A 22,354-nucleotide genomic window follows, 5' to 3' on the forward strand; every position below is an offset into this window, starting at 1 on the left:
TTTCACAAATCTGTGGATTAAGTGCTAAATTCTTAAGTGAGATAGGCAAACGGAGAGTAGAGGAGGAGGAGTTTAGAATCCATAATAACCTATATGAAAGAGCGAGCTTCCTTGATGAATACAGTCAACTCTTGATGCTTAAGTGTCACACTAGAACTTTTTGTGCTTAAAAGTTTAACTTGTTTCCTTATTGATAATTCATAAGTGATGTGGGTACGTTGATCCCAATTGATGTATGATTGATTTACCTTTGATTAGGTGGAATGGCTCTTAACTTATGGAGGTGGGAACTACTTTATTTGCTTGAGGACAAGAAAAAGCTTAAGTTTGGGGGAGTTAATAAGTGGGGATTTTGACTACTTATTAGCGCCTTTTAGCTTTCGTTTTAGTCCAAAAGCATTTAATTGTGTTTCCAAAAACTGATGATATGTGCTTAATTGCAAGAATATTAGAAGATGAGCTCCCAAGATGAAATCTAACTCAAGAAGGAGTAATCTGAACTCAAGGATAAAAACGGGCACAAAAGCTCAGAAGTCTGGACCGCAGAATATCATATGCGGCCGCAGGTTGTGAAGAAATCCCCATTAGAGAAATGTGCAAAGTGCGGTCCGCACATAAATTGTGCGGCCGCAGAAGTTAGGTTAGAGCAAAAGTTCAGAGAACCTACATCTCAAAGAGCGGACCGCATAATTATTGTGCGGCCGCAGAAGAAGAGCCTCGTTGCCGCACTCATATTTGTGCGGACTGCAGAAAGTAAGGTGCGGCCGCACTCAGAATTGTGCGGACCACAGAAAGAAAGCAGTGCAGCCGCAGATCAGAATTATGCTACCGTAAATTTCCACTCCTGTCAAGCTGAAGAAAAGTGTGGACCGCACATGGGAATTGTGTGGTCACAGAACCTCCGAAAGGACATATTTATCCGAAAATTTTAGCTTTGTATAAATAGAAGAGTTTCACTTTCTTAGGTTAACTTTTGACATCAGCTGCTACAGTAGACAGTTTCTTTTACTCTTTTAGTAGTATTTGCTATTTTGAGCTTTTTGAACATTGATTTCATCATTTTAATTATCAATATGGGTTTAATTATCATTTCTTCTCCTATTTCTTCTAGTTTAAGCATGAGTAGCTAAATGTTTACTAGGGTTGTGACTCAAACCTAGCGTGTAAACTTAATGGGTGTTTGATTTATTGTTTGTTTATGGATGGATGTTTATTATCTAGCCTTGTTCTTGCTTTTATTTGAAGAATAAATGGTTGCAAACATTAATTCATGCCTATTTGACTTGGTCTCTACATGATAAAGAGAGACTTAGTCTAGAAAATCTTGGCTAGCAAGAAATTGGGTCAATCGAGAGATTGATAGGCCCAATTAAAGGGTTGAATCTAGAGATAGTAAAACCCGACTTGAGCTTCTTATCAATTATTTTTGTTCAATACCCATTTGGATTTGAGAAAGCCAAATTGCACAAAATCACTCTCTGACTGAGAGGTATTGAGTGGGTACTTGAGTGTTGATATCTATAGTACACCTCGACCAATAAAACAAGCTTTAAAGTTTACAACACATTAGGCAAATACCTAGGTGAAGGTCATAGCCCTAGGCCTTTTATATCATTTGAAAAACAACAAAAACAATTCCCTAGTTTCATTCTTTCACTTGCAATCGTAGTGTAATTTAGATTTTCAATTAAAACCAAATATTGCGGAAGTGCAAATTTAGATATACAAACTCACATGCTAAGATATATACTACTAACTCACATTTATATAATTCCCTACGGGATTCGACCCTGACTCTTGTTTGGTATTACTACTGCATCGACCGTTTTCATAACCTCAAAGAGAGGAGTAAATTTGGACGAGATCATGTACGCATTGGGGTATATTTTGATTGAGTTGCACATTATTTGACTAGTTTTGAATTGATGGACATCGGTTTGAGGTGTTATAGAGACGTTGGAGCCGGTTATGGAACTTCGGAGCAAGCTGTCTAACCTTGTGAGGGGAAAATTATCGCCTAGGTGTTATTCTTGTTATATGCTACATATTGTGGGAGTTGCGCACGTATGAGGTGACGAGTGTCCGTGCACATGCTAGAATTCTTGATTATATCCGGGTAGCCTAGGATTCACGCCATGCTTTATTTGTACTAGTTGAGTTATTCTTGCTTGCTTTGTTACTTGATTTTGTGTTATGACCTGAGACTAGGATTGCGTAGAGTGATAGACTCGTTATTATAGAGATTTGACGAGCTACTTGATTAGCCGCGGAATAATTGTGCTTCCTTTACGAATTTCTCTCGCGTTGTGCGTTTTTATCGAAAAGCTTTTTTAAATTTCATAACTCACACGTATATTCGTGAGTGGGTTCAAGGACCCGTTAAAGCTTCTTATTCTTATGGGATCGGGTCGTTTACCTCAGCAGTATCATATTCTTATGGGATCGGGTCGTTCGCCTCGATAGTATCATGTATCACGTTCTTATGGGATCGGGTCGTTCGCTTAGCCATTTCTATAAAACACTCATATGGGATCGAGCCGTTCACCTCAGCAACTTCATAAATTGCTCTTATGGGATCGGGTCGTTTGCCTCGGCAGAATCGTGCGTGATATTTGACGAGAAGCCAGCGTATGCATGAGTTTTCCTGATTTGAGTTGCGACGACCTATCTGGTGGGGACCATTATATATATATATATATATATATATATATATATATATATATATATATATATATATATATATATATATATATATATATATATATATATATATATATATATACACACACACACATACACACACACACACACACACTCTCTCTCCGGTTGAGGAGGTATTCGATAATTGAGAGCTAGTGTTTACCGTTCAGAGGAGGATCGTACCACAAACTTATATTTGCTTACAGTGTTTATTTACTATGCCTCATACTTGTTACTTTTTACTGTACTTGATTTATTGGACCACTAGTAAGTGTCGATATCGACCCCTCATCACTACTTCTCTAGGGTTAGGCTAGATACTTACTGGGTACGCATTGATTTACGTACTCATGCTACACTTCTGCACTTATTATACAAGTATATATTTCTGGTGGTCTTTTGGGCGCAAAGGCGCGGCTATTGCGGGGACCTTACGGTGAGTTGCATCCCATGTTACAATCCGCAGCATACAGAGTCTCCATCAGAATTATTTATATTTTCCTGTCTAACTTGTATTCCAGATAGATGTTGTAATGTTATTGTACCTTCTAGTAGATGCTCATACACTTGTGACACCGGGTTTTGGGGTGTTCTAGAATTTGTTTATGGATTGTTTACATTGATACACTTTTACTTATTATTTTAATTAAATCGTATATAACTATGATTTATTTTAATGCCCTGACTTCTCTATCTAAATAAGATTCATGATTTTAAAAATAATAAAATAAATAATTAAGTGTTGGCTTGCCTAACGGTGACGTTGGGCGCCATCACGACCTATAGTAAATTTTGAGTCGTGACAGCTAACCGCATTTGTGGTCCCTGTAGCGCTTCTACGCTCACATTTTTGCGTTGCCTCGTCCGCAGGTGCGGTCCCGCTTTTGTGGCGAAATAACCGCATCTTCGGTCCCAGCACTGCCTAACCAAAATCCGCTTATGTGCTTGTCTGGCCGCTTTTGCGGTGTTGCATCTTCGGCCCTTTTTTCGCAAGTGCGATTGCATCAGTACTCAAGCCCTTCAACAATACAACAAGGTTCCAAAATAACCTGCGGCTCGTCCGAAACACACCCGAGGCTCCCGCGACCCCGTCCGAACTTACCAACAAGTTTCAAAATACGATACGAACCTAGTCGAAGCCTCCAATCATGTTAAACAACATCAAAATTATGAATCGATAATCGTAACCTTTCTTTAAACTTTTAAACTTTGACAAATGCGTATGAATTATACTTAAACACTCCGAAATGACGCCAAACATTACGTGCAATCACAATTCACGATACGAACCTATTCCAAGGCTCGGAACCCGAAACGGATATCGATAACACCAAAATTCACTTCAAATCAAATTTAAGAAATTTTTAAACTTCCAAAATGCCAACCTTCCATAATAAGCGTCGAAATGCTCCCGGACCACCCGATACTCAACACGAACATACATCCAAGTCCAGAATCATCATACGAACCTATTGGAACCCTCAAATCCCGATTCTGAGTTCGTATACTCAAAAGTCAAACATTGGTCAACTCTTCCAACATAAAGCTTCCGAATTAGGAATTTTTCATTCGAATCAACTCCGAACTTCCCGAAATATAATTCCCGCCACACGTACAAGTCAAAAATACATGAAGTGAAACTACTCAAGGCCTCAAACCGCTGAACGACGCGCTAGAGCTCAAAACGACCGGTCGGATCGTTACATTACGTATTATGCTAATGCAATAATATTTTTTCGGCATTTAGATGATTGTTGTATTATTATACATAAAATTTCTTTCATTAATTAAATTTTGTTATTCCTTCATGTAAATAAATGTTTAAACCATCATGTGTCATTATTAACGTGCAACACACATTTATAGATACTACTATATATATATTTGTTGTTCCTTCATATAAATAAATATTTAAACCATCATGTGCCATTATTAACGTGCAACGCACAGATACTAGTATGTGTATGTATATATATATATATATATATATATATATATATATATATATATATATATATATATATATATATATATTCGACAAGTGTTTGAATTCTTACTGAAATACCTAAGTTACTTTTCCTAATAGCCTTTCTTCAACCGCTACAAATTAAGATTCCCCCGTAAGTGTACAAAATTGTTAAAGATATGACCTTGGATGTAAGTAACTCTAAAAGCTAACTTATGAGATTAGAATTGCATTATTTTAAGGTTAAGCTTTCTTCATAAATTGCCCACTACTTTGTGGGTTGGCAATTTACACTATACAAATAGGTTTTATTTTAGGTAGAATAGTCTGGTATACATTTGTACTTATACCGCTTTTACATTCCGGTCCCTCTACTTTGCAAAATTTTATCTAAGCACTTGTTGTATTTTAAACACTTCCTTGTAATGACTATGATACGTGTTTCTCACTTGCTTGACAGGAATGACATATCCACATCACTTGCCATGTTATTTTTTATCTTTATCAATTAAAAATTCTATTTGAAAAACTAAAATTAAAACCCCTGGTTTCACGTTCTCTCCCCCATTTTTGGGTCCTTTATACTATGTTTCAGTCAACTCACCGGAAACAATGGCTCATCTGCACATTTTCTCCAAATCCAAACGGACAGAACTTACAAAATTTTAATTGATACTCACACACAAATTCACAATCATTCCAACGCTCACCGGCAACTTTCACCAGTCTTACCCATTTTTAGAACTACTAGTGACCATCACAACACCACTCTTTCCGCCAACGACAAGAAAATAGTAGCCATAGAAGATAACCATCAAGCCCAAAATTTTGAAATGCCTCACTCACCAGAAAAGATACCCAACAAGCTTAGTATTAAGAAGTATTGAGACTCAAACAAAATTTATTTATTTTAATATATTTTTGTTTTAGAGAATATTGGTAGAAGAAAAGTTTTGATTTAGAAGCTTTAACCACCGAAAAAAATGGTGGAACCATAGAAAGGGGATAGGGTAAGAAGATGGTTGAAGACGAATTGATGGAAAAGGGGAAAGGGAAAAGTTATGGATTTCTTCTCGGTACAATAATGCTGGCGTGTATCGTTCTAGAAACACTGTTGAGGCTAAAGAAATTGGACAAGCCAAATCTTCTTCCAACCTATCCCATAAATTCAATTTAGAAGAATATTACAAATTATTTAATTGTTGATCAAATGCCTTTGTTAGTGCTTCTCTTTCTAAATATGTTAAAAATTGAACTTCTCTTTTTGTATATTACAAATTATTTTGGTGTTTTGAAGGGTTAAATGTATTGGCAATTTTGTTGGAGTACATATTGGTTTGTAGAGATTGAATGCAAAGTTGTATGCACACAGGAGAAAATCTTATGACATAAAGGAATAAAGAAAGATTAAGAGATAGGGGATGAGGATGGAGATATGGATAGGGATGGGGATGGGAATGGATCTGATGAAGAAAAGAGAAAGTGATCTAGGGGGAGAACAAGAGAAGGAAGATAAGGGAGGAGATTATATTTTTTATTTTTTTTTTGTTTATTTTTTGGTTTTGTCTTTTTCTTGTTTCCATTATAGTAAAATCACCAATTCAGTGAATTCACGTACCATATGTGCGTATAAATCACGCGCTTTGTCCAACTCAACCATATAAATGTCGCATAAGTTCAGTTAATGATCAGAGATATTTAAAATACTCTGTTTGAATAAGTACAAGTGCTTAAGTAAAACTTTATAAAATAAAGGGATCGAAATATCAAAGTAGTATAATTACAAATGTCTATAAAGCTATTCTGGCTTTATTAATAAATTTCTGTGTACTTAATGTACTATTCTTTATTTTTTTAAAATTCCGCACCTCATAGATCCTGTCACTTTTGTCTTTATTCTGCTGTTTATTGTTTTTTTACGAGTGGGCTCATGTGATTATGCCCGTCTGTGCCCTACCACCCTCTTTGGTCGGCAGAATAACATTTCCTGAGTGTCAACTTTTCTGTTGGCCACAAAAGTATATTTAGTAAACTGTTTGGTTCCTAAAACGTTTAAACTTAATGCCATAGTATTCGCAACCGAAAGAAGATCTTTTTACTCAATGCAAATACAGTGGAAGATCACAACTCATCATCATTTGTAATTACAATTAAGAAGAAGAGCGAAAATACCAGAGTTTCAATAACTGCTTCAGCTCAACAACGACTCCTAACTGTAACCTTAGATCCTAACTGCTTCTTTAGATGTAAATCTTGGCCATTGTGAGTTTTTAAGTGCTTCTTTCTCAAATCTAATCCGCCAATTTCTTCATGATTTCCATATTGTTAGCATAATAATTTGATTATTTCTAAAAAAGTAGAGAGCTTCAATCGCAGCTCAGATACAACGATTAAGTTTCCTAAAAGAACAGTCTTTGTTATTTCAGGGCTTCCTTTATATCCTGAACTGTTTCCTTTTTTTTTGGCAATTACATATTGTCTGCTGCTTTTCTGTTTTTGATGTCAAAGATCATGGACTGCTTTTGTGCTTGTCCTTTGTGTCCTTAATTCTTCCTTTTCAGGCAATCATAAATTGTTTACTGGTTTTCTATTTTTTTTGGATGGAATCTGCTCGTCAAGGAATGAGTGAACATAAATGGAATGTCGTGACATTCTAATCAATTTTGTTTCCGTATCATGGAGGAGTGCGTGATTTTCTGATATCATTTGTCTATTGAGTCATGCTCCTCTTTTTACTGTATGTAATTTACAGGAAAGAATTCGGGTTGATTTTGTGGTCCCAGTGGCCGAGCCAGGAAAATTTATGCTAAGGGATTCGAAAAAATACTATAAAGTCACACTTGGGGATTTGAACCCCCTTTGATACTATACTAGAATATCAACAGTTTATATACCCAAAGAGATTCATTTTTGGCCTATTTCCGATGTATAATTTTCGGAGAAAGGGGATTCAATTGAACCCCCTTTGCTCTACATAGCTCCACTCCTGTTCGTGGTTATATGGCAGCTCTCAAGTTCATGGATGGTATAATTTACTCACTTGAGTTTACTTTCTGTAATCATTCTGTCATTCTAGCTCCATAATCTTTCATTTAGCTTTGCTCATTTCATTTTCTTTCTTCAGCTTGTGAGTACAATAAGCCTCCAGGGCTGGTCAGCGATGACGGTGGCGCTGAACTGGAAAATTACCTGTCAGAAGAAACTCGAGAAGCATGTTTAGGACTTCATCCAGATAGACTTGCATCTATTGTTAGTTCCTACGACATCAAAACCTTAAATAAAATTGGAGGAGTTGAAGGGATCACAAGTAGGCTGAAAGTCTCATTGGATGAAGGAGTGAAAACCAGTGACGTACATATCAGACAAAATATATATGGATCAAACAAATACATTGAGAAACCTTTTAAAAGTTTTTGGACTTTTATATGGGAGGCTTTGCAGGATATAACTCTCATCATCCTCATGGTTTGTGCTGTTGTCTCTATTAGTGTGGCGCTTGCCACAAAAGGGTGGCCAAAAGGAACATATGACGGGCTGGGAATTCTACTTAGCATATTCTTGGTAGTCATAGTTACTGCAATTAGCGACTACAAGCAGTCATTGCAGTTCAGGGATTTGGATAAGGAGAAGAAAAAGATATTTATCCAGGTCACAAGAGATGGATACAGGCAGAAGGTTTCCATTTATGACTTGGTGGTTGGTGACGTAGTTCACTTATCTATTGGGAATCTGGTTCCCGCTGATGGAATATTCATATCCGGATACTGCTTGCTAATTGATCAATCAAGCCTATCCGGTGAGAGTCTACCAGTAAGCATATATGAAGGAAGACCTTTTCTTCTATCTGGAACCAAAGTGCAAGATGGTTCAGCTACTATGCTAGTAACTACTGTTGGAATGAGAACCGAATGGGGTAAGCTGATGGAGAGACTAACAGATGGGGTAGAAGATGAGACTCCTCTGCAAGTTAAGTTGAGTGGTGTTGCTACCATTATTGGAAAGATAGGACTAGCATTTGCTCTGCTGACATTTATGGTGTTGACGGTCAGATTTCTTGTAGAGAAAGTACTTCGCCACGAGCTCACCAAATGGTCTTCGAGTGATGCACTGACTCTTCTAAATTACTTCGTGACAGCAGTGACTATAATTGTTGTTGCAGTTCCAGAAGGACTGCCTCTGGCAGTGACGTTGAGTCTTGCATTTGCAATGAAAAAGCTAATGGACAACAGGGCATTAGTGAGGCGTCTTTCTGCATGTGAGACAATGGGTTCAGCTACTTGCATCTGTACAGATAAGACAGGAACACTAACAACAAACCAAATGGTAGTCAAGAAGATATGGATTTGTGAAAAAACTAAAAAGGTAGAAACTGATGGAGGTGGGGATGCAGTAACTCTGAATATATCAGAAAATGCATTGGCCTTTCTTTTACAGGCAATATTTCACAATACGGGAGCAGAGGTAGTTAAGGATCAGGATGGAAAGAAGTCGATTCTGGGAACACCAACAGAATCAGCAATATTAGAATATGGATTGCTTCTTGGTGGTAATATTTATGAGCAAAGGAAGGACTGTATATTCCTAAAAGTTGAGCCTTTCAATTCAGAAAAGAAAAAGATGTCTGTGCTTATTGCTCTCCCAGATGGCAAAGTCCGAGCTTTCAGCAAGGGTGCATCTGAGATAATCTTAAAAATGTGTGACAGGTTTATTGATCGTAATGGTGAAATTGTTCCTTTGACAGAAAATAGAATAAGAAATATTATGGATGTCATTAGTGAATTCGCTGGCGAAGCCTTGCGTACTCTTTGTGTGGCCTTCAAGGACATTGAGGATGGCTATGATGAAAATATTATTCCTGATAGTGCCTACACATTGTTAGCTATAATTGGGATTAAAGATCCAGTTCGTCCCGGAGTTAAAATAGCAGTAAAAACATGTTTAGCTGCTGGAATTACTGTGCGAATGGTCACTGGTGACAATATTAATACAGCCAAAGCCATTGCTAAAGAATGTGGGATACTAACTGCTGATGGTTTGGTCATTGAAGGTTCAGAGTTTCGGGACAAAACTCCTGATGAGATGAGGCAAATAATTCCTAGAATTCAGGTTTTGTTCTTGATTATTTAATCTCACTCTTGCAGATCCATCTGATGTAAATAAAATGTTTCTGAAATGCTACAATGTTGAATGCAGGTGATGGCGCGATCATCACCAACGGACAAGCTTGTGTTGGTAACGAATTTGAGAGGTATGTTTAAAGAGATTGTTGCAGTTACTGGTGATGGCACGAATGATGCCCCTGCTCTCCGCGAGGCAGATATTGGACTTGCTATGGGTATAGCAGGAACAGAGGTTTGTAGATCTGCTCATGCTTTAGGTTAATATGTTTATTACTGTTTTATTGCATTAAAGATTCCAAATAACAGTTTTCTTTTCTTCTGCAGTTAATATGTTGTTGCATATAGGGGCATAAACTATACCTTAGGATTTTCCGATTGAATTGCTCATTTACTGAAGTCTATATAGTGAAATTTTATGTACAGAATCACTTGAAAATTTTAAGTTGCCATACTTAAAAAGAAAAAAGGTTTTGGAGTCCTAACTGAAGTGGCTCATTGACAAGTTAGAGCAATTAAAAATCAGTGGTCTTTCTCGCAGTAGTATGTTCAGTCGTTTGCATTGCAATAAATTCAAGAGTATGGCCCAGTAGACCCACAGCATATAGGTGTTTATTTAGTTGTTTTTTTTTCTGTTTATATTATCCTAATATTGATCCGATACAACTTGCCGATGACAGTCTTAGCACCAAGAGTTTTAAATGGTGGAGGCCAGGATTTTCTAGTTCTATTCTGGACTCAAAATAAAAACAAAAAAAGTTGCCTGCTTTCATTTATCTTTTCTTTGTTTTTCCAATATCAATACCTCAACTTACACCTTCCCTTATATAAACAATTTTAAGCTGTTTGTGACATCATTTTTTCTTAAATGCATTATCAGGTAGCTAAAGAAAGTGCTGATGTTATAGTACTTGATGACAACTTTAGTACAATTGTGAATGTGGCTAAGTGGGGTCGTTCTGTGTATATAAATATTCAAAAGTTTGTACAATTCCAGCTAACTGTCAGTATTGTGGCTCTGATGATCAATTTTATTTCGGCGTGCATCTCAGGTATTCAATGTTCTGTTGGAGTTCTTCATTTCTTTTCTTGTTAGTGATCAGTGTGTGCCAATGAAAAAAAGTGAGACATTTTTCCAAAATTGATGACCGGTATTTATCTGTTGCTATAACATAACAGGATCGGCTCCTCTTTCAGTGGTTCAGTTGCTCTGGGTCAACCTTATCATGGACACTTTAGGTGCAATTGCCTTGGCCACTGAACCACCTCATGAAGGACTAATGAGCAAGCCTCCTGTTGGAAGGGAAGTGAGTTTGATTTCCAAGACGATGTGGAGAAATATGATTGGACAGAGTATCTACCAACTGGCTGTACTATTGGTTTTCAACTTCACTGGGCATCAGATTTTGAGACTTGAAGGTTCAGACACTACCACAGTTCTTCATACTTTCATTTTCAACACATTTGTATTCTGTCAGGTATTCAATGAAATAAACTGCCGTGACATGGAGAAGATAAATGTTTTCCGTGGCATTTTTGGAAGCTGGATATTCTTAGGTGTCGTGGTTTCTACTGTTATCTTCCAAGTAATCATAGTCGAGTTCTTAGGCACATTTGCAAGCACAACACCACTCAACTGGGAACTATGGCTGCTCAGTGTCTTAATTGGTGCTGCAAGCCTGATTGTTGCTGTAATTTTGAAGTTGATACCTGTCGAAGAGAAGAATACCAAGCACCATGATGGTTATGATTTACTGCCAAATGGTCCAGAACTTGCCTAAGAAAAGGGGAGAGCCAATGGATAATAGAAAGCCACGCGATATGAGAAAGTTTAATTGGTCCAAGTTCGAATGATACACCTGGTTTTCAGGTGAGGAAAGGAAAACAAAACCAATGAAAAGAAAATACAGACAAAAGATTTCAACAGCTCATACACCAATAACCTCCAAGAACCAGTTCAAAGGTATTTGTTTGATTTTTACTCATTGTTTTGTAAATGGTGCTTGGGATGTTGTTGGAAGTTCATTTCCTGGTAGAACCTAAATGTGTCAAGATACGCGATTCTTTTAATAGGAAAAAAGAAAAAAGCTTCTTTTTGTTTGTGAAGACAAGTTGTTTGAGGGCAGATTTTGGACCTTGCACTTTAGCCAGAAGGTTCTGGTATTGACACTTGAAAAAGCATCAAGTAACACATAAAAAAAGAAGGAATTCCTGATTGACAAGAATCACAGGATACAATATGCTTGAAGAAGTGTTGATTCCAGCAAATGTTGAACAAAGTATAACTTTTCTTGGTTTGTTTAACATCTGAGATGGATCAGTATTTTTCATTTTTTTTTTTTTTTTGGTTGAATTGTTTTGTCTGGATCTGTATACGCATACAGATCATAAAGGAGTTTCTTTTTGGAAAGTTTTATACGTTGCTTTAACAAAGGTACCTCAACATTCTCGGGACCGCAAAATTGTAAAACTATAGAACCAATTGATTTTTAGTCCAAGAAGGCAAAAACTGCATGAGCTAAGACTAAGGGCGTTGTGTCCCCTGCAACTGAATATACCGGGAGTGTCAATGTGGGAAATTGATTGTTTGATCCTAGGAAGAATAGTAGGTTTCTGTTACAGGTAAGCTCCCTTATTCTTAGAGGCGAATCCAGGATTTTAGGTTTATGAGTTCCTACAAAAATCTGAGTTAATATACGATACTAACTGGATGAACGGACTGGGTTCCAAGCTAAATATTTTTATACATTTAATGGATTTTTCAATACAAATACAGGTTATAGACAAAAGCTACTGGGTTCACGGGAACCCATAGCTATTGAATTGAATCCGCCGCTGCTTATTCTAATGACTCAATCTCAAAGGAATGATGACCCCCAACAGTTTGGGAAGATGCTGAAAAAATGTTTTTTTACATCAGTGTATGAAATATGTGAGTAAGGCTGCGTACAATAGACCCTTGTGGTCCGGCCCTTTCCCGGACCCTGTGCATAGCGGGAGATTAGTGCACCGGGCTGCCTTTTTTTTTGTATGAAATATGTAGTTAAGTCTACTCGAAATAATGCCCACTCTTCTTGAGTGAAAAAGAACAAAATGGTCCCTTTTAAAAGTAAAACAAAAGTTGACCTCAATCTCTCATTTCAGAGAAATAAGTACGAGGTTGATGAGTTGATCCAAGTGTAAGAGCAAGGCTTCTGCGTGGAAATAAGCTACTCTTGCCACTTTCAAATCAATAATACTAACAATTAACAATATCGTCAATCTGCGAGCATGTCGTTTTCTCTTTTCTTGCTTTACTTGAGTAAAGTGTTTTCTCAATTTGAAGTCATGAAGTTTATTTATCTGGCTTAATTAATTGCTTCTTGGAGGAAAGGCACTACTGGTTTTGGTGAAGGCAGTGAATAAGCTTTGCTTACTCCCTGACAATAAGTGTTGTGAACCAATAATTTTGAAGTACAGCATTTTCACCAGTTTCACCTTTTCAATTCATGCATCACAGAAAGTAAATGCCACTAAAATTCTTAACACAGAAGCTTAGAAGACACCAAGACAGCACCTTCAGAGTTCCATACTATGCTTCAACCACAACTGATTCATATCAGCAACAGAAAGTTTACTTACAAATGCACATTCAGCAGAGGATAACTGAAAACCAACAGGAGATTATATCACTCTAGTGTAATAACATACAATCTGATACAACTGCATACATCCTATCATGTGGATAAAAAGAATACAACAGAAGAACGAAATAATTCCCTGCCCTGTCCTCTACAACTTCAGTGCGACAGTATAGAATCTGATACAACTGCATACATCCTATCATGAAGAACATAAAGAATACAACAGAGGAATGCAAACAATTCCCGAGTCCATCCCCTTTTCCATTTCATCACTTGATCTATGGGCTACAACATTGCAATAGAAATCTATCTTTTTCCCTAACTCTACCATGCACCTAACTTTCAATAAACAAAACTGGGGGACTCCGCATGGCCAGCTCATTTGTGTCTTCTTTTGGATTCGCCATAAGCAACGACCCCCATGACGGTCATTGCATAGCCCGCAATGCCAATAAAAGTTACAGGATTGCGGAAAAGAAGTATTGAGATAACAACAGCCACAGCACCTTTGGCATTCCCTAGGACCTACAAATATCCACAGAGAATAAAGATGTTCAAAATAGGTTAAAGCAAAATGTACTAAACAGTAAACAGAGAAGCCTAAATACGACAACGAAAGGGGAAAAAAGGGGTACGGGTCAAGAGAAGGAGAGTGCAAACCTGGAGTGTCAATGCACTGGTGTGCTTAGTTACCAAAAAGTTCAATAAGTTGGCCGCATATGCCATTGCAGAATTGATCAAAACAAGTAGGACCAGGTATCTATGTGTTGCCGCAAGCGTAATAGTGACATCTATCACATTGGGCTCCATTACTAGTGTTGCAGGCAATAAAACTAGAACAGCAATTGGTGACATGTAAAGCAGCAGATTCATGGAGTTCAACTTTTCCCTAAAAAATAACAGCAGGTTAAAGAGGAGGTTACAACATGTGAAGCAGCAGATCCATGTAGTTTCAACTTACCCCTAAAGACTATCAGCAGGTTATAAACGAGGTCACAAAAGAACAACTACAGCAGGCTATCAGCAAAGCAAATGAATAAGATATAATCTACCAAAGAGACAAGGCTAAATATAATAAAAACATACTGGAGGGATGACCTTTGAAGTGTTGAAGATGAAAATTAGCCACAACCTTCAATTGCATGGAAATACCAAAAGCTGTTTTCTCTCATATTCCAATCTTTGACAAACTTGCAAATCGACGATTGAACAACTTGGAAACTCAGACAAGCTAAACAGCAGAAATTGGACAAACTGAAGCAACTAGAATTCTAGAAATTGTTAAGCTACTAGATTAGTTCCATACTCCTATTATGAATGATAGGGTTGGGAAAATGGTCAAAAATTATATCCGCTTGATTTAGGTATAAAAAAGCACAATAAACCAACAAGATAATTGTAGTAAAAAGAATTTTTTTTTTTTACCCTCTTATCATTTGATGTCCACTCGTCCCCCATTTCAATTCCCAATGAACATGATCTTGACATATAATTTGTTTCTAATTATAATGTTATTATAAATGGGATATAGGAGTAATATCTATTCATTTTTTTTTTGGATATATCAGTTTTCATTTATATGACTGCCAACTACCCAAAGAGTATGAACATATTAACATTAATCCTCAAAATGTCCAACCACCTACACAGAACAGGATATTCTCTTTTTATAACAAAAGTGAAAATGCAACAATAAAGGACTTTTGACTCTCCATAGTCGTCTTTCAACTCCTTCAAGTTTTCTACTATTCATTTCCCTCCAAATCATCCAAAATGCGGAAAGAGGAGCTACCTTTCATATCTTTTTCTTCCTGGCATCCATCTTTCTCACCCTTCAACCTGCTATAGCTTCCATCATTGTTCTAGGAGGTAACCAGCTTATATCAAAGAAAGAATGTCCTAACAAGTAACAACCATAACTCTATTGCAAAGGTGCAATGTAGTAAACAGTGGTCCACACTCTACTTTAGCACCAGCTTCAAGCGCTGAGAGGCATGATTAGGCTTATCAACTTCGCTTAGTGCTTGTTAGTGCACCTGGGTTGGGGCACTGGATCTTTGTGGAGGCATTTGGCTTTAGACATGTCGGTTGGCCCTCCTTATCGTCTCGGCCCATATGTTTGTGACAATAACTTGCCAGCTACTGGATTGACACTCATTTCTGTCCTTTATTTGTTGTTCTCCTTGCTTGGCTCGTACTGATGGACTTGTTAGGGATTACTCAACCCATCGATGTCCATGGTAAGGCCCGATAATCTTGCACAATTTTGAGAATTGTTGATATTCAAATGCCGTGTATTCCTTCCAACTGATTTGTGCTGTTCCTCAAGCCAATCAAACTCTCCGTGCCAGTTCCATTTGGCAACTTCACTTGGCACCTTCTCTGTGGCGCAGTCTCTTCACCGGTTTGAAGTCAAAGTATATTGAACTTTTGCTCCTACCACATATAATTTTCTCTCTGTTTTACTGGAAATCATAGTGGCTAGGTTCAGAAGCAAATTGATACCCCTTTTCAGGGACAGCCTAAGTTCTATAGCATACTTTGCAGTCTGCAACCAACCACAAGCTTAACTCTCGACATGTCGATTAAACAGAACAGTACTAACGACCATCCGGATGGTCGTGTAGCAAGAAGGCCTCACCAACTAGTAAGAGACAAACTACCTTTGGAGGAAAGCGGAATAATAGTAGTGTATGCCCTAAATTTGACACCTTTAAACCTTGCAAAACTTTCCATACTTGAGCTGCCCACTTGCAATTGCTCCCATTGATCTGTTTGATGATCATAGTGGCCCAACAAACATGTATTCAGGAAGCCTTTTCTTTTCTTTGTTTCACTAATACACAGGAAGTTGTTTCATCAACAGTCATTGCTGGGGGATTGATGGCCAACCTGCTACCTCCTTGTAGGACTTTAAAATGGAAGCCATTTTGCTAGATTTTTTACAAGCTTTGCAAACCAAAGTTCCTTATTATCCCTCCACAACGCCATATAATCCAGGGAAATTACTTGTCAAACAAAGTTCAGAAGTTTTATTGTCATTGCTGTCAAACTGTTTTTCACAATGCGAATGTCCCAAGGCAAAAGCACCGAGAAGTGCACAGCAAATTTGCCCCAAAAATACACAAAAATATGTAGTTCTGGAGTGAAAGAGTTCACATAGACCCAAAAGGAAATAGTTGCATCTATTTCCATAAACTGACTAATATAAGGATAAAGAAAAGAACCAACAACAACTATAACACTACTTAAAACTTAAACAGATGGCTGGAAGCAGGAAAATACTAACCCTTCATTGGAAAGAAGGACACCTTGAAGAACAGACTTAAAGGCTCTAGCAGCAGTTGCACTTATGCACATGATAAATCCATACAGGTGGAAGCTTGGTTCACCCTGCCAACAATTAAGATACTTATCAGACAACAGGTCAAATGAAGTCAATGAGTCACTGGAAAGAGGATTGAGGATGTTAACTAGTTTAAAAGTTTTATAATTCAAGATGTTATCATTCTTTTCTTATTATGGGGTAACTGATTTCAAGAATGAACAGACAAAGACTAATGATTTAAGAAAACGAACTATCTTACATAGAGGTAATTAATTTGCATCTACGAAAGAGGGATATTTAAGCTTTTACAATTAGAAGGTAATTTCCGCAAAGCACATATTTTTTATTAAACCTATTTTCCATATTCTCTCTCCTCAAAAAGTACTTTATGTCAAATGTATCAGAATAAGATACAACTTGGAACTTGACACATTTGGAGCTAATCAGAATATTGAATGACAAGGTATTAAGGTGGTAAGTTTTTCATTAATTTTCAATAAGGGAAAAAACCTATATATTACCTTGTTTTTTTCACAGGATAGACCTAATATTTCAGCTCGCTCGCGTGCTTACCTACTTAGAAGCTTGAAATAGTTAATCATCACTTTCTAATTTAATTTAGAACTTAAATTCTCACTAGCAGACTTTGGATCTCTCAGTTTATTAAGTCTATTAATCATAAAATGGCGACTACATTGCAAGTCAATCTCAATAACATAATTGCATTGTACATCCAAAAAAAAGATACTAACACAACTAGTACTATCAAATAAGAATTTGCAGATTGTATGAAGGGAACACACAAAATTCTCAGATCTGATCTTTAAAAGAAAACCTTCAAAAATCCTCCAATTTAGTACTTAGCAAGTATAGATCCACGCCGATTAAATAAAAAAAGATCCCAAAAGGATCACAAAACAAGAATCACAACAAGATCAACAACAAAAAACAACACAAAGCACTACCAATAAGCAAATTTAAAATTGACCCAAAAAGAAAAGATTTTGAACATACCCCACTAGCAATCACAACACCACCAACCACAGGCACAAGGCAGCCATAAGTAATCCAAGATTCCCTCTTATGTGTAATCAAATAAGCAAATAAAGCTGTGAAAAACGGCGTCGTTGCGCCCACAGCCTGATTAAACGATACAGCCAGGTATCTAAGAGAAATATTACCACCCACAACAGACCCACAAAAGACAATGCTGAGAGTAGCAATTCTGAAAAACTGAGATCTTGATTTGATTCTTTGAAAAGGAACAATCTTTAAGAAAATAATGGATACATAACTTAAGATAGCACAAGCTGACATGTGACACATTGTTAAGAATATAGGGAAAGAAAATCCATAGTTTGAGAGTAATAATTTGTTAAGGAGGAGAACTCCTATGTTTGAGGAGTACCAGAAGATTATTAGTGAGGCAATGAAAAGAGTTTGTTTTTCTGATTGTGCTGCTGACATTGTTTTTGTTCAGTGTGTGTGTGTGTGTTTTGGTGTTGGATTTGTAAAAGAAGTTTTCATTGATGTGCTTTCCTCAGGTTGGGGAATTTTACTAGTAATATGAAGGGTGATTTTTGGTTTTGTTTTGTGTGTGTGTGTGTGTGTTTTTGGGAACGTTTCTAGGGAAATGTGCAGGTGGAGGAAAGAGAATAAATGATTTGGGTACGACTGGACGTGTGTCTCTTGGACCGCTTCGATGCTGATCTACGATCCCTTTAGATAATTGACCGTAACATATGCTAAGATAACTAAACGCGCAAATAAATTATATTTTTATTTTATTTATCTTAGTTTGATTGTGTACGGAAATTTAAGAGTATAAAAAAGAAGAATTACTCCTCTACTTAAATTAAATATAGTCGGTACAAGTATAATTTTTGTATTACTAATTTTTATGAATGTGCGTTGTACGTTAATAATGACACGTAAATGTTCGGTCAATTACTTATACAAAAAAATAATAAATTAAATTAATAAAAAAATTATTTATACATGAATAAAGAATTGTCGTAAAAATATTCATGTGATAAGCAAAAATCATCCAAATACGAAAATTACTGTCATTTATATTACTATAGTAATTGAATTGAACTGATTGGTCAAATTTGATCTTAAAACAATGATCAAAATAATTAAATCAGTTAGATGTATAATGTATGTGCTTATAGTTTATACATATGCAATGTAATTGTATCTTATCTGAGACTTATTTATACAATAGTGAATTAGCTTGAATTGTCCGTTAAGAATTATTTTGCTACATAGAACTTAAAAGGGGCTAACATTTGGATCTTTTGAATGTAAAAGAATAAGCAGCTGGAAGTTATTCAACAGACAAACTATTTTATGTGTACTATATGTCACACCTCCTTTTTATCCCCAAAGATATATATTATAGATTATTATAGGTTAAAGAGTTTTTTCAATTAAAGTAACAAATTTGAGTAGGGATTATTTTATTTACAGAGTCGTCACTTAGAATTGATTTTTTGGGTGTTGCAAGTCACCATTTATTTGAATCCCTAGTCAAAGGAAGGTTTGACTCTATTATTATTGGTCTGCGAAAACAAAATCCGAGTAAGGAATTCTGTTGACCGAAGAGAAGGTGTAAGGCATTCCCCGAGTCCTGTGGTTCTAGCACGGTCGCTTTATTGACTACATTTGGCTTATATTATTTTTGGATAACCTGTGTTTTATTGGTTCTCATGTTTTACCTATGTCCGCTTTTATTGCTTGATTAGATTTATGAAAATTATCTTGAAATAAGTCACGCGTACGTGTACTCATTTTTGTTTGGCGTCAAGAATCATGTCACGCGTACGTGTACACAATCAATAACACATTTATTATTATTCGAAGTTGATTGGTCAAGTCACGTGAACGCGCACTTGTATTATTTTCCTAAACTAATTTGAAATTATTGTAAGACCAAGAGTTTATGAATAGGAAATTATTTGGAAGTCGGGAAATATATTAGTTATTTAAAGTATTGACAAGTCATCCACACTTAGAAATATTTACAACTTACTACTTTATCTTTGAAATTATGAGACATTTATCCATTATGGAAGAATGAGCTAATTATTAGTCTAGTGATAAAATAATTGGGCCTTACTGTCACGACCCCAAATTCTCTTCGTAGGAGGTCGTGATGGCACCTAGTCTCTAAAACTATGTAAGTCTATCATGCGGAATAATCATAAATATCTGAAATAAATAAACTACAATTCAAATAATTACAACTCCCAAAACCCGGTAGAAATAAGTCACAAGATTCTAAAAATCTATTCTCAATGTTTCTATGTATCAAGGTCTAAAGAAAAATAAGGAAGCAACATAAAATGATAGAAGGGGACTCCGAAGTCTGCAGACGCTGGCAGATATACCTCGAAGTCTCCGTGCGCAGGTAACTCACTGACGTCTAGATTGGTAAGATGTACCTGGATCTGCACAAAAAGATGTGCAGATGTGTAATATGAGTACACCACAGCGGTAACCAGTAAGTGCCAAGCCTAACCTCGGTAGAGTAATGACGAGGTCAGGTCAGGCCCTACTGGAGAATAGTTAATGACATGGAAAAATGTTTAAACAATTTAATAAGATAAAATGACTATAAAAATGAATCAAATAGTATGTCACATTTAATGACACCAAATAATTGCAAATAATATCTCGTGGAATCAAAACAGAATTTCTTTCAACTTTATGAAAATCACAACAATTAATCAAAGGCAACTATGGCCATAAATCAATATCAACAAGGGCACTACCGAGGTACCGCCTCGTAGTCCCAAATCATAAATAAATTCACAATATCTCATTTCCTTATCTCACTGCGGGAGCCTTCACAATTTATTTTAAAGAAAATATTTTTCCCGAAATAGCATCCCGCGTTTTAGCCATCCTTATCACACCGCATGACTTCTAGTAGTTCCCCCTACTAGCCACGCGTATCAAGCCACCCTTATCTCACCGCATGTATTTCAATACCCAGACCTTATACCACCGCATGCGTATCAATATCACAATTTGCACCTCAAGTGCCCAAATATTTCAATTTGCCAAAATACATCAACGATATTTTTCACAATAAAGAGCTCACGGCTCATGCCAATATAAATCATCAATAATATTTTTTTCACAATAAAGAGCACACGGCTCCATCACAATGAGTACAAAATTCTTACAAATATATTCAGGAATAAATAATTTAGCAAAATAATATTTCAAAATCTTTAATACGTTGCTTCAATACCAAATTTAAAATGTCAAATACTTCATATTAATAATATTTAATTTAAAGAAAATTAATTTTAAATAATGCACAGAATAAAAGAAACCAAGTTTCAACCAAACAGGTAAAACAATTAGCACGAAAAAGTCAAGCAAATTTAAAGTATACAAATCAAATCAATGATGGAGAATATAACAAGATTTAATAAATTAATTAATATGCAACAGTGATCTTCACAATTTAAAAATATAATCCTTCACATTTAGTCCGTGTACATACTCGTCACCTCGTGTACACGACTTTCATCACATTACAATTAATACCAATCCTAGGAAAAAATTTTCCCACACAAGGTTAGACAAGTCATTTACCTCGAGTTGCTCCAATTTAACCATGTAGTATGCTTTTTCCTCGATTTTTCGATTCCGGTCAACTCGTATCTAGTCATAATTAATTCGATACAGTCAACAAAAATTATAAAATTAATTCTGTAAGAAAATACTATATTTTTCAATAAAAATCCAAAATTAACTCAAAAATGGCACGTCTCGGAACTCGACAAAAGTTACAAAATCCGAAAGCACATTCAACCACGAGTCTAACCATACCAATTTTATCAAAATTCGACCCCAACTCGACCCTCAAAGCTTCAAATCGTATTTTCAAATCTCTAAGTTCTAACCCCCGATTTACACCTCAAAAATATGTAATCTAGTCGGATTATTTGATCATAATTTAATATTATGGAGTAGAAATAATCACAAGGGACTTACCTCAAGTTTTTCCGTGAAAACCTTGCTCAAAATCGCCCAACCCGAGCTTGAAATACCCAAAAAAAGGCAAAAGCTCGGAACCCCTCTGTTTTTGTACTGTCCAGGGATTTTCGCATCTGCAGCAACTTGGCCGCTTCTGCGCCAACCGCATCTGCGCTCACGCAGGTGCACCTACGACCATTGCCCCATAGTCCATTTGCGCATCTGCGCTTGCCAGGCTCGCTTTTGCGAGCTCGCACCTGCGATAGAATTTTCGCAGGTGCGAATGCAATAGAGGGCTGAAAACTTCAGCTATTTCTTCTAAGTCCGAATTTGATCCGTTAACCATCCGAAACTCACCCGAGGCCTCCTCGGGACCTCAACCAAATGTTCCAACAAGTCCTAAAATATCATACGAACTTAGTCGAGCCTTCAAATCACATCCAACAATAATAAAACACGAATCACAGATAGATTCAAGCCTAATAAACTTTGAAATTTCTAATTTCTACAAATGACTCCGGAACCTATCAAATCACGTCCGATTTACCTCGAATTTTATGCACAAGTCATAAATGACATAATGGAGGTACTCAAATTTTAGAATCGGATTTCGACCCCGATATCA

At 36.5% G+C, this 22,354-nt stretch overlaps 2 protein-coding genes across 2 annotated transcripts; one reads left to right on the forward strand and one right to left on the reverse strand.

Moving 5' to 3' along the window:
- Window positions 1–6,720: 6,720 nt before the first annotated feature.
- On the forward strand, window positions 6,721–11,699 carry LOC104097211 (putative calcium-transporting ATPase 11, plasma membrane-type). The gene is made up of 6 exons (XM_033656405.2): window positions 6,721–6,928; window positions 7,419–7,691; window positions 7,791–9,772; window positions 9,860–10,018; window positions 10,664–10,835; window positions 10,963–11,699. The coding sequence occupies exons 2-6, from the start codon at window positions 7,667–7,669 to the stop codon at window positions 11,562–11,564; spliced, it is 2,940 nt and encodes a 979-aa protein (XP_033512296.1). The 5' UTR covers window positions 6,721–6,928; window positions 7,419–7,666; the 3' UTR covers window positions 11,565–11,699.
- A 1,726-nt stretch (window positions 11,700–13,425) lies between these two features.
- Window positions 13,426–18,438, reverse strand: LOC104097210 (UDP-URONIC ACID TRANSPORTER 1-like). Its single transcript, XM_009603751.4, has 4 exons — window positions 17,749–18,438; window positions 16,696–16,799; window positions 14,067–14,295; window positions 13,426–13,931 (listed from the first exon to the last, which is right to left on the reverse strand). Exons 1-4 carry the CDS (start codon window positions 18,199–18,201, stop codon window positions 13,785–13,787), a joined length of 933 nt encoding a protein of 310 aa, XP_009602046.1. The 5' UTR covers window positions 18,202–18,438; the 3' UTR covers window positions 13,426–13,784.
- Between the last annotated feature and the right edge of the window lie 3,916 nt (window positions 18,439–22,354).

The sequence above is a fragment of the Nicotiana tomentosiformis genome, chromosome 12 (assembly GCF_000390325.3).
Source record: "Nicotiana tomentosiformis chromosome 12, ASM39032v3, whole genome shotgun sequence".
Taxonomy (NCBI): domain Eukaryota; kingdom Viridiplantae; phylum Streptophyta; class Magnoliopsida; order Solanales; family Solanaceae; genus Nicotiana; species Nicotiana tomentosiformis.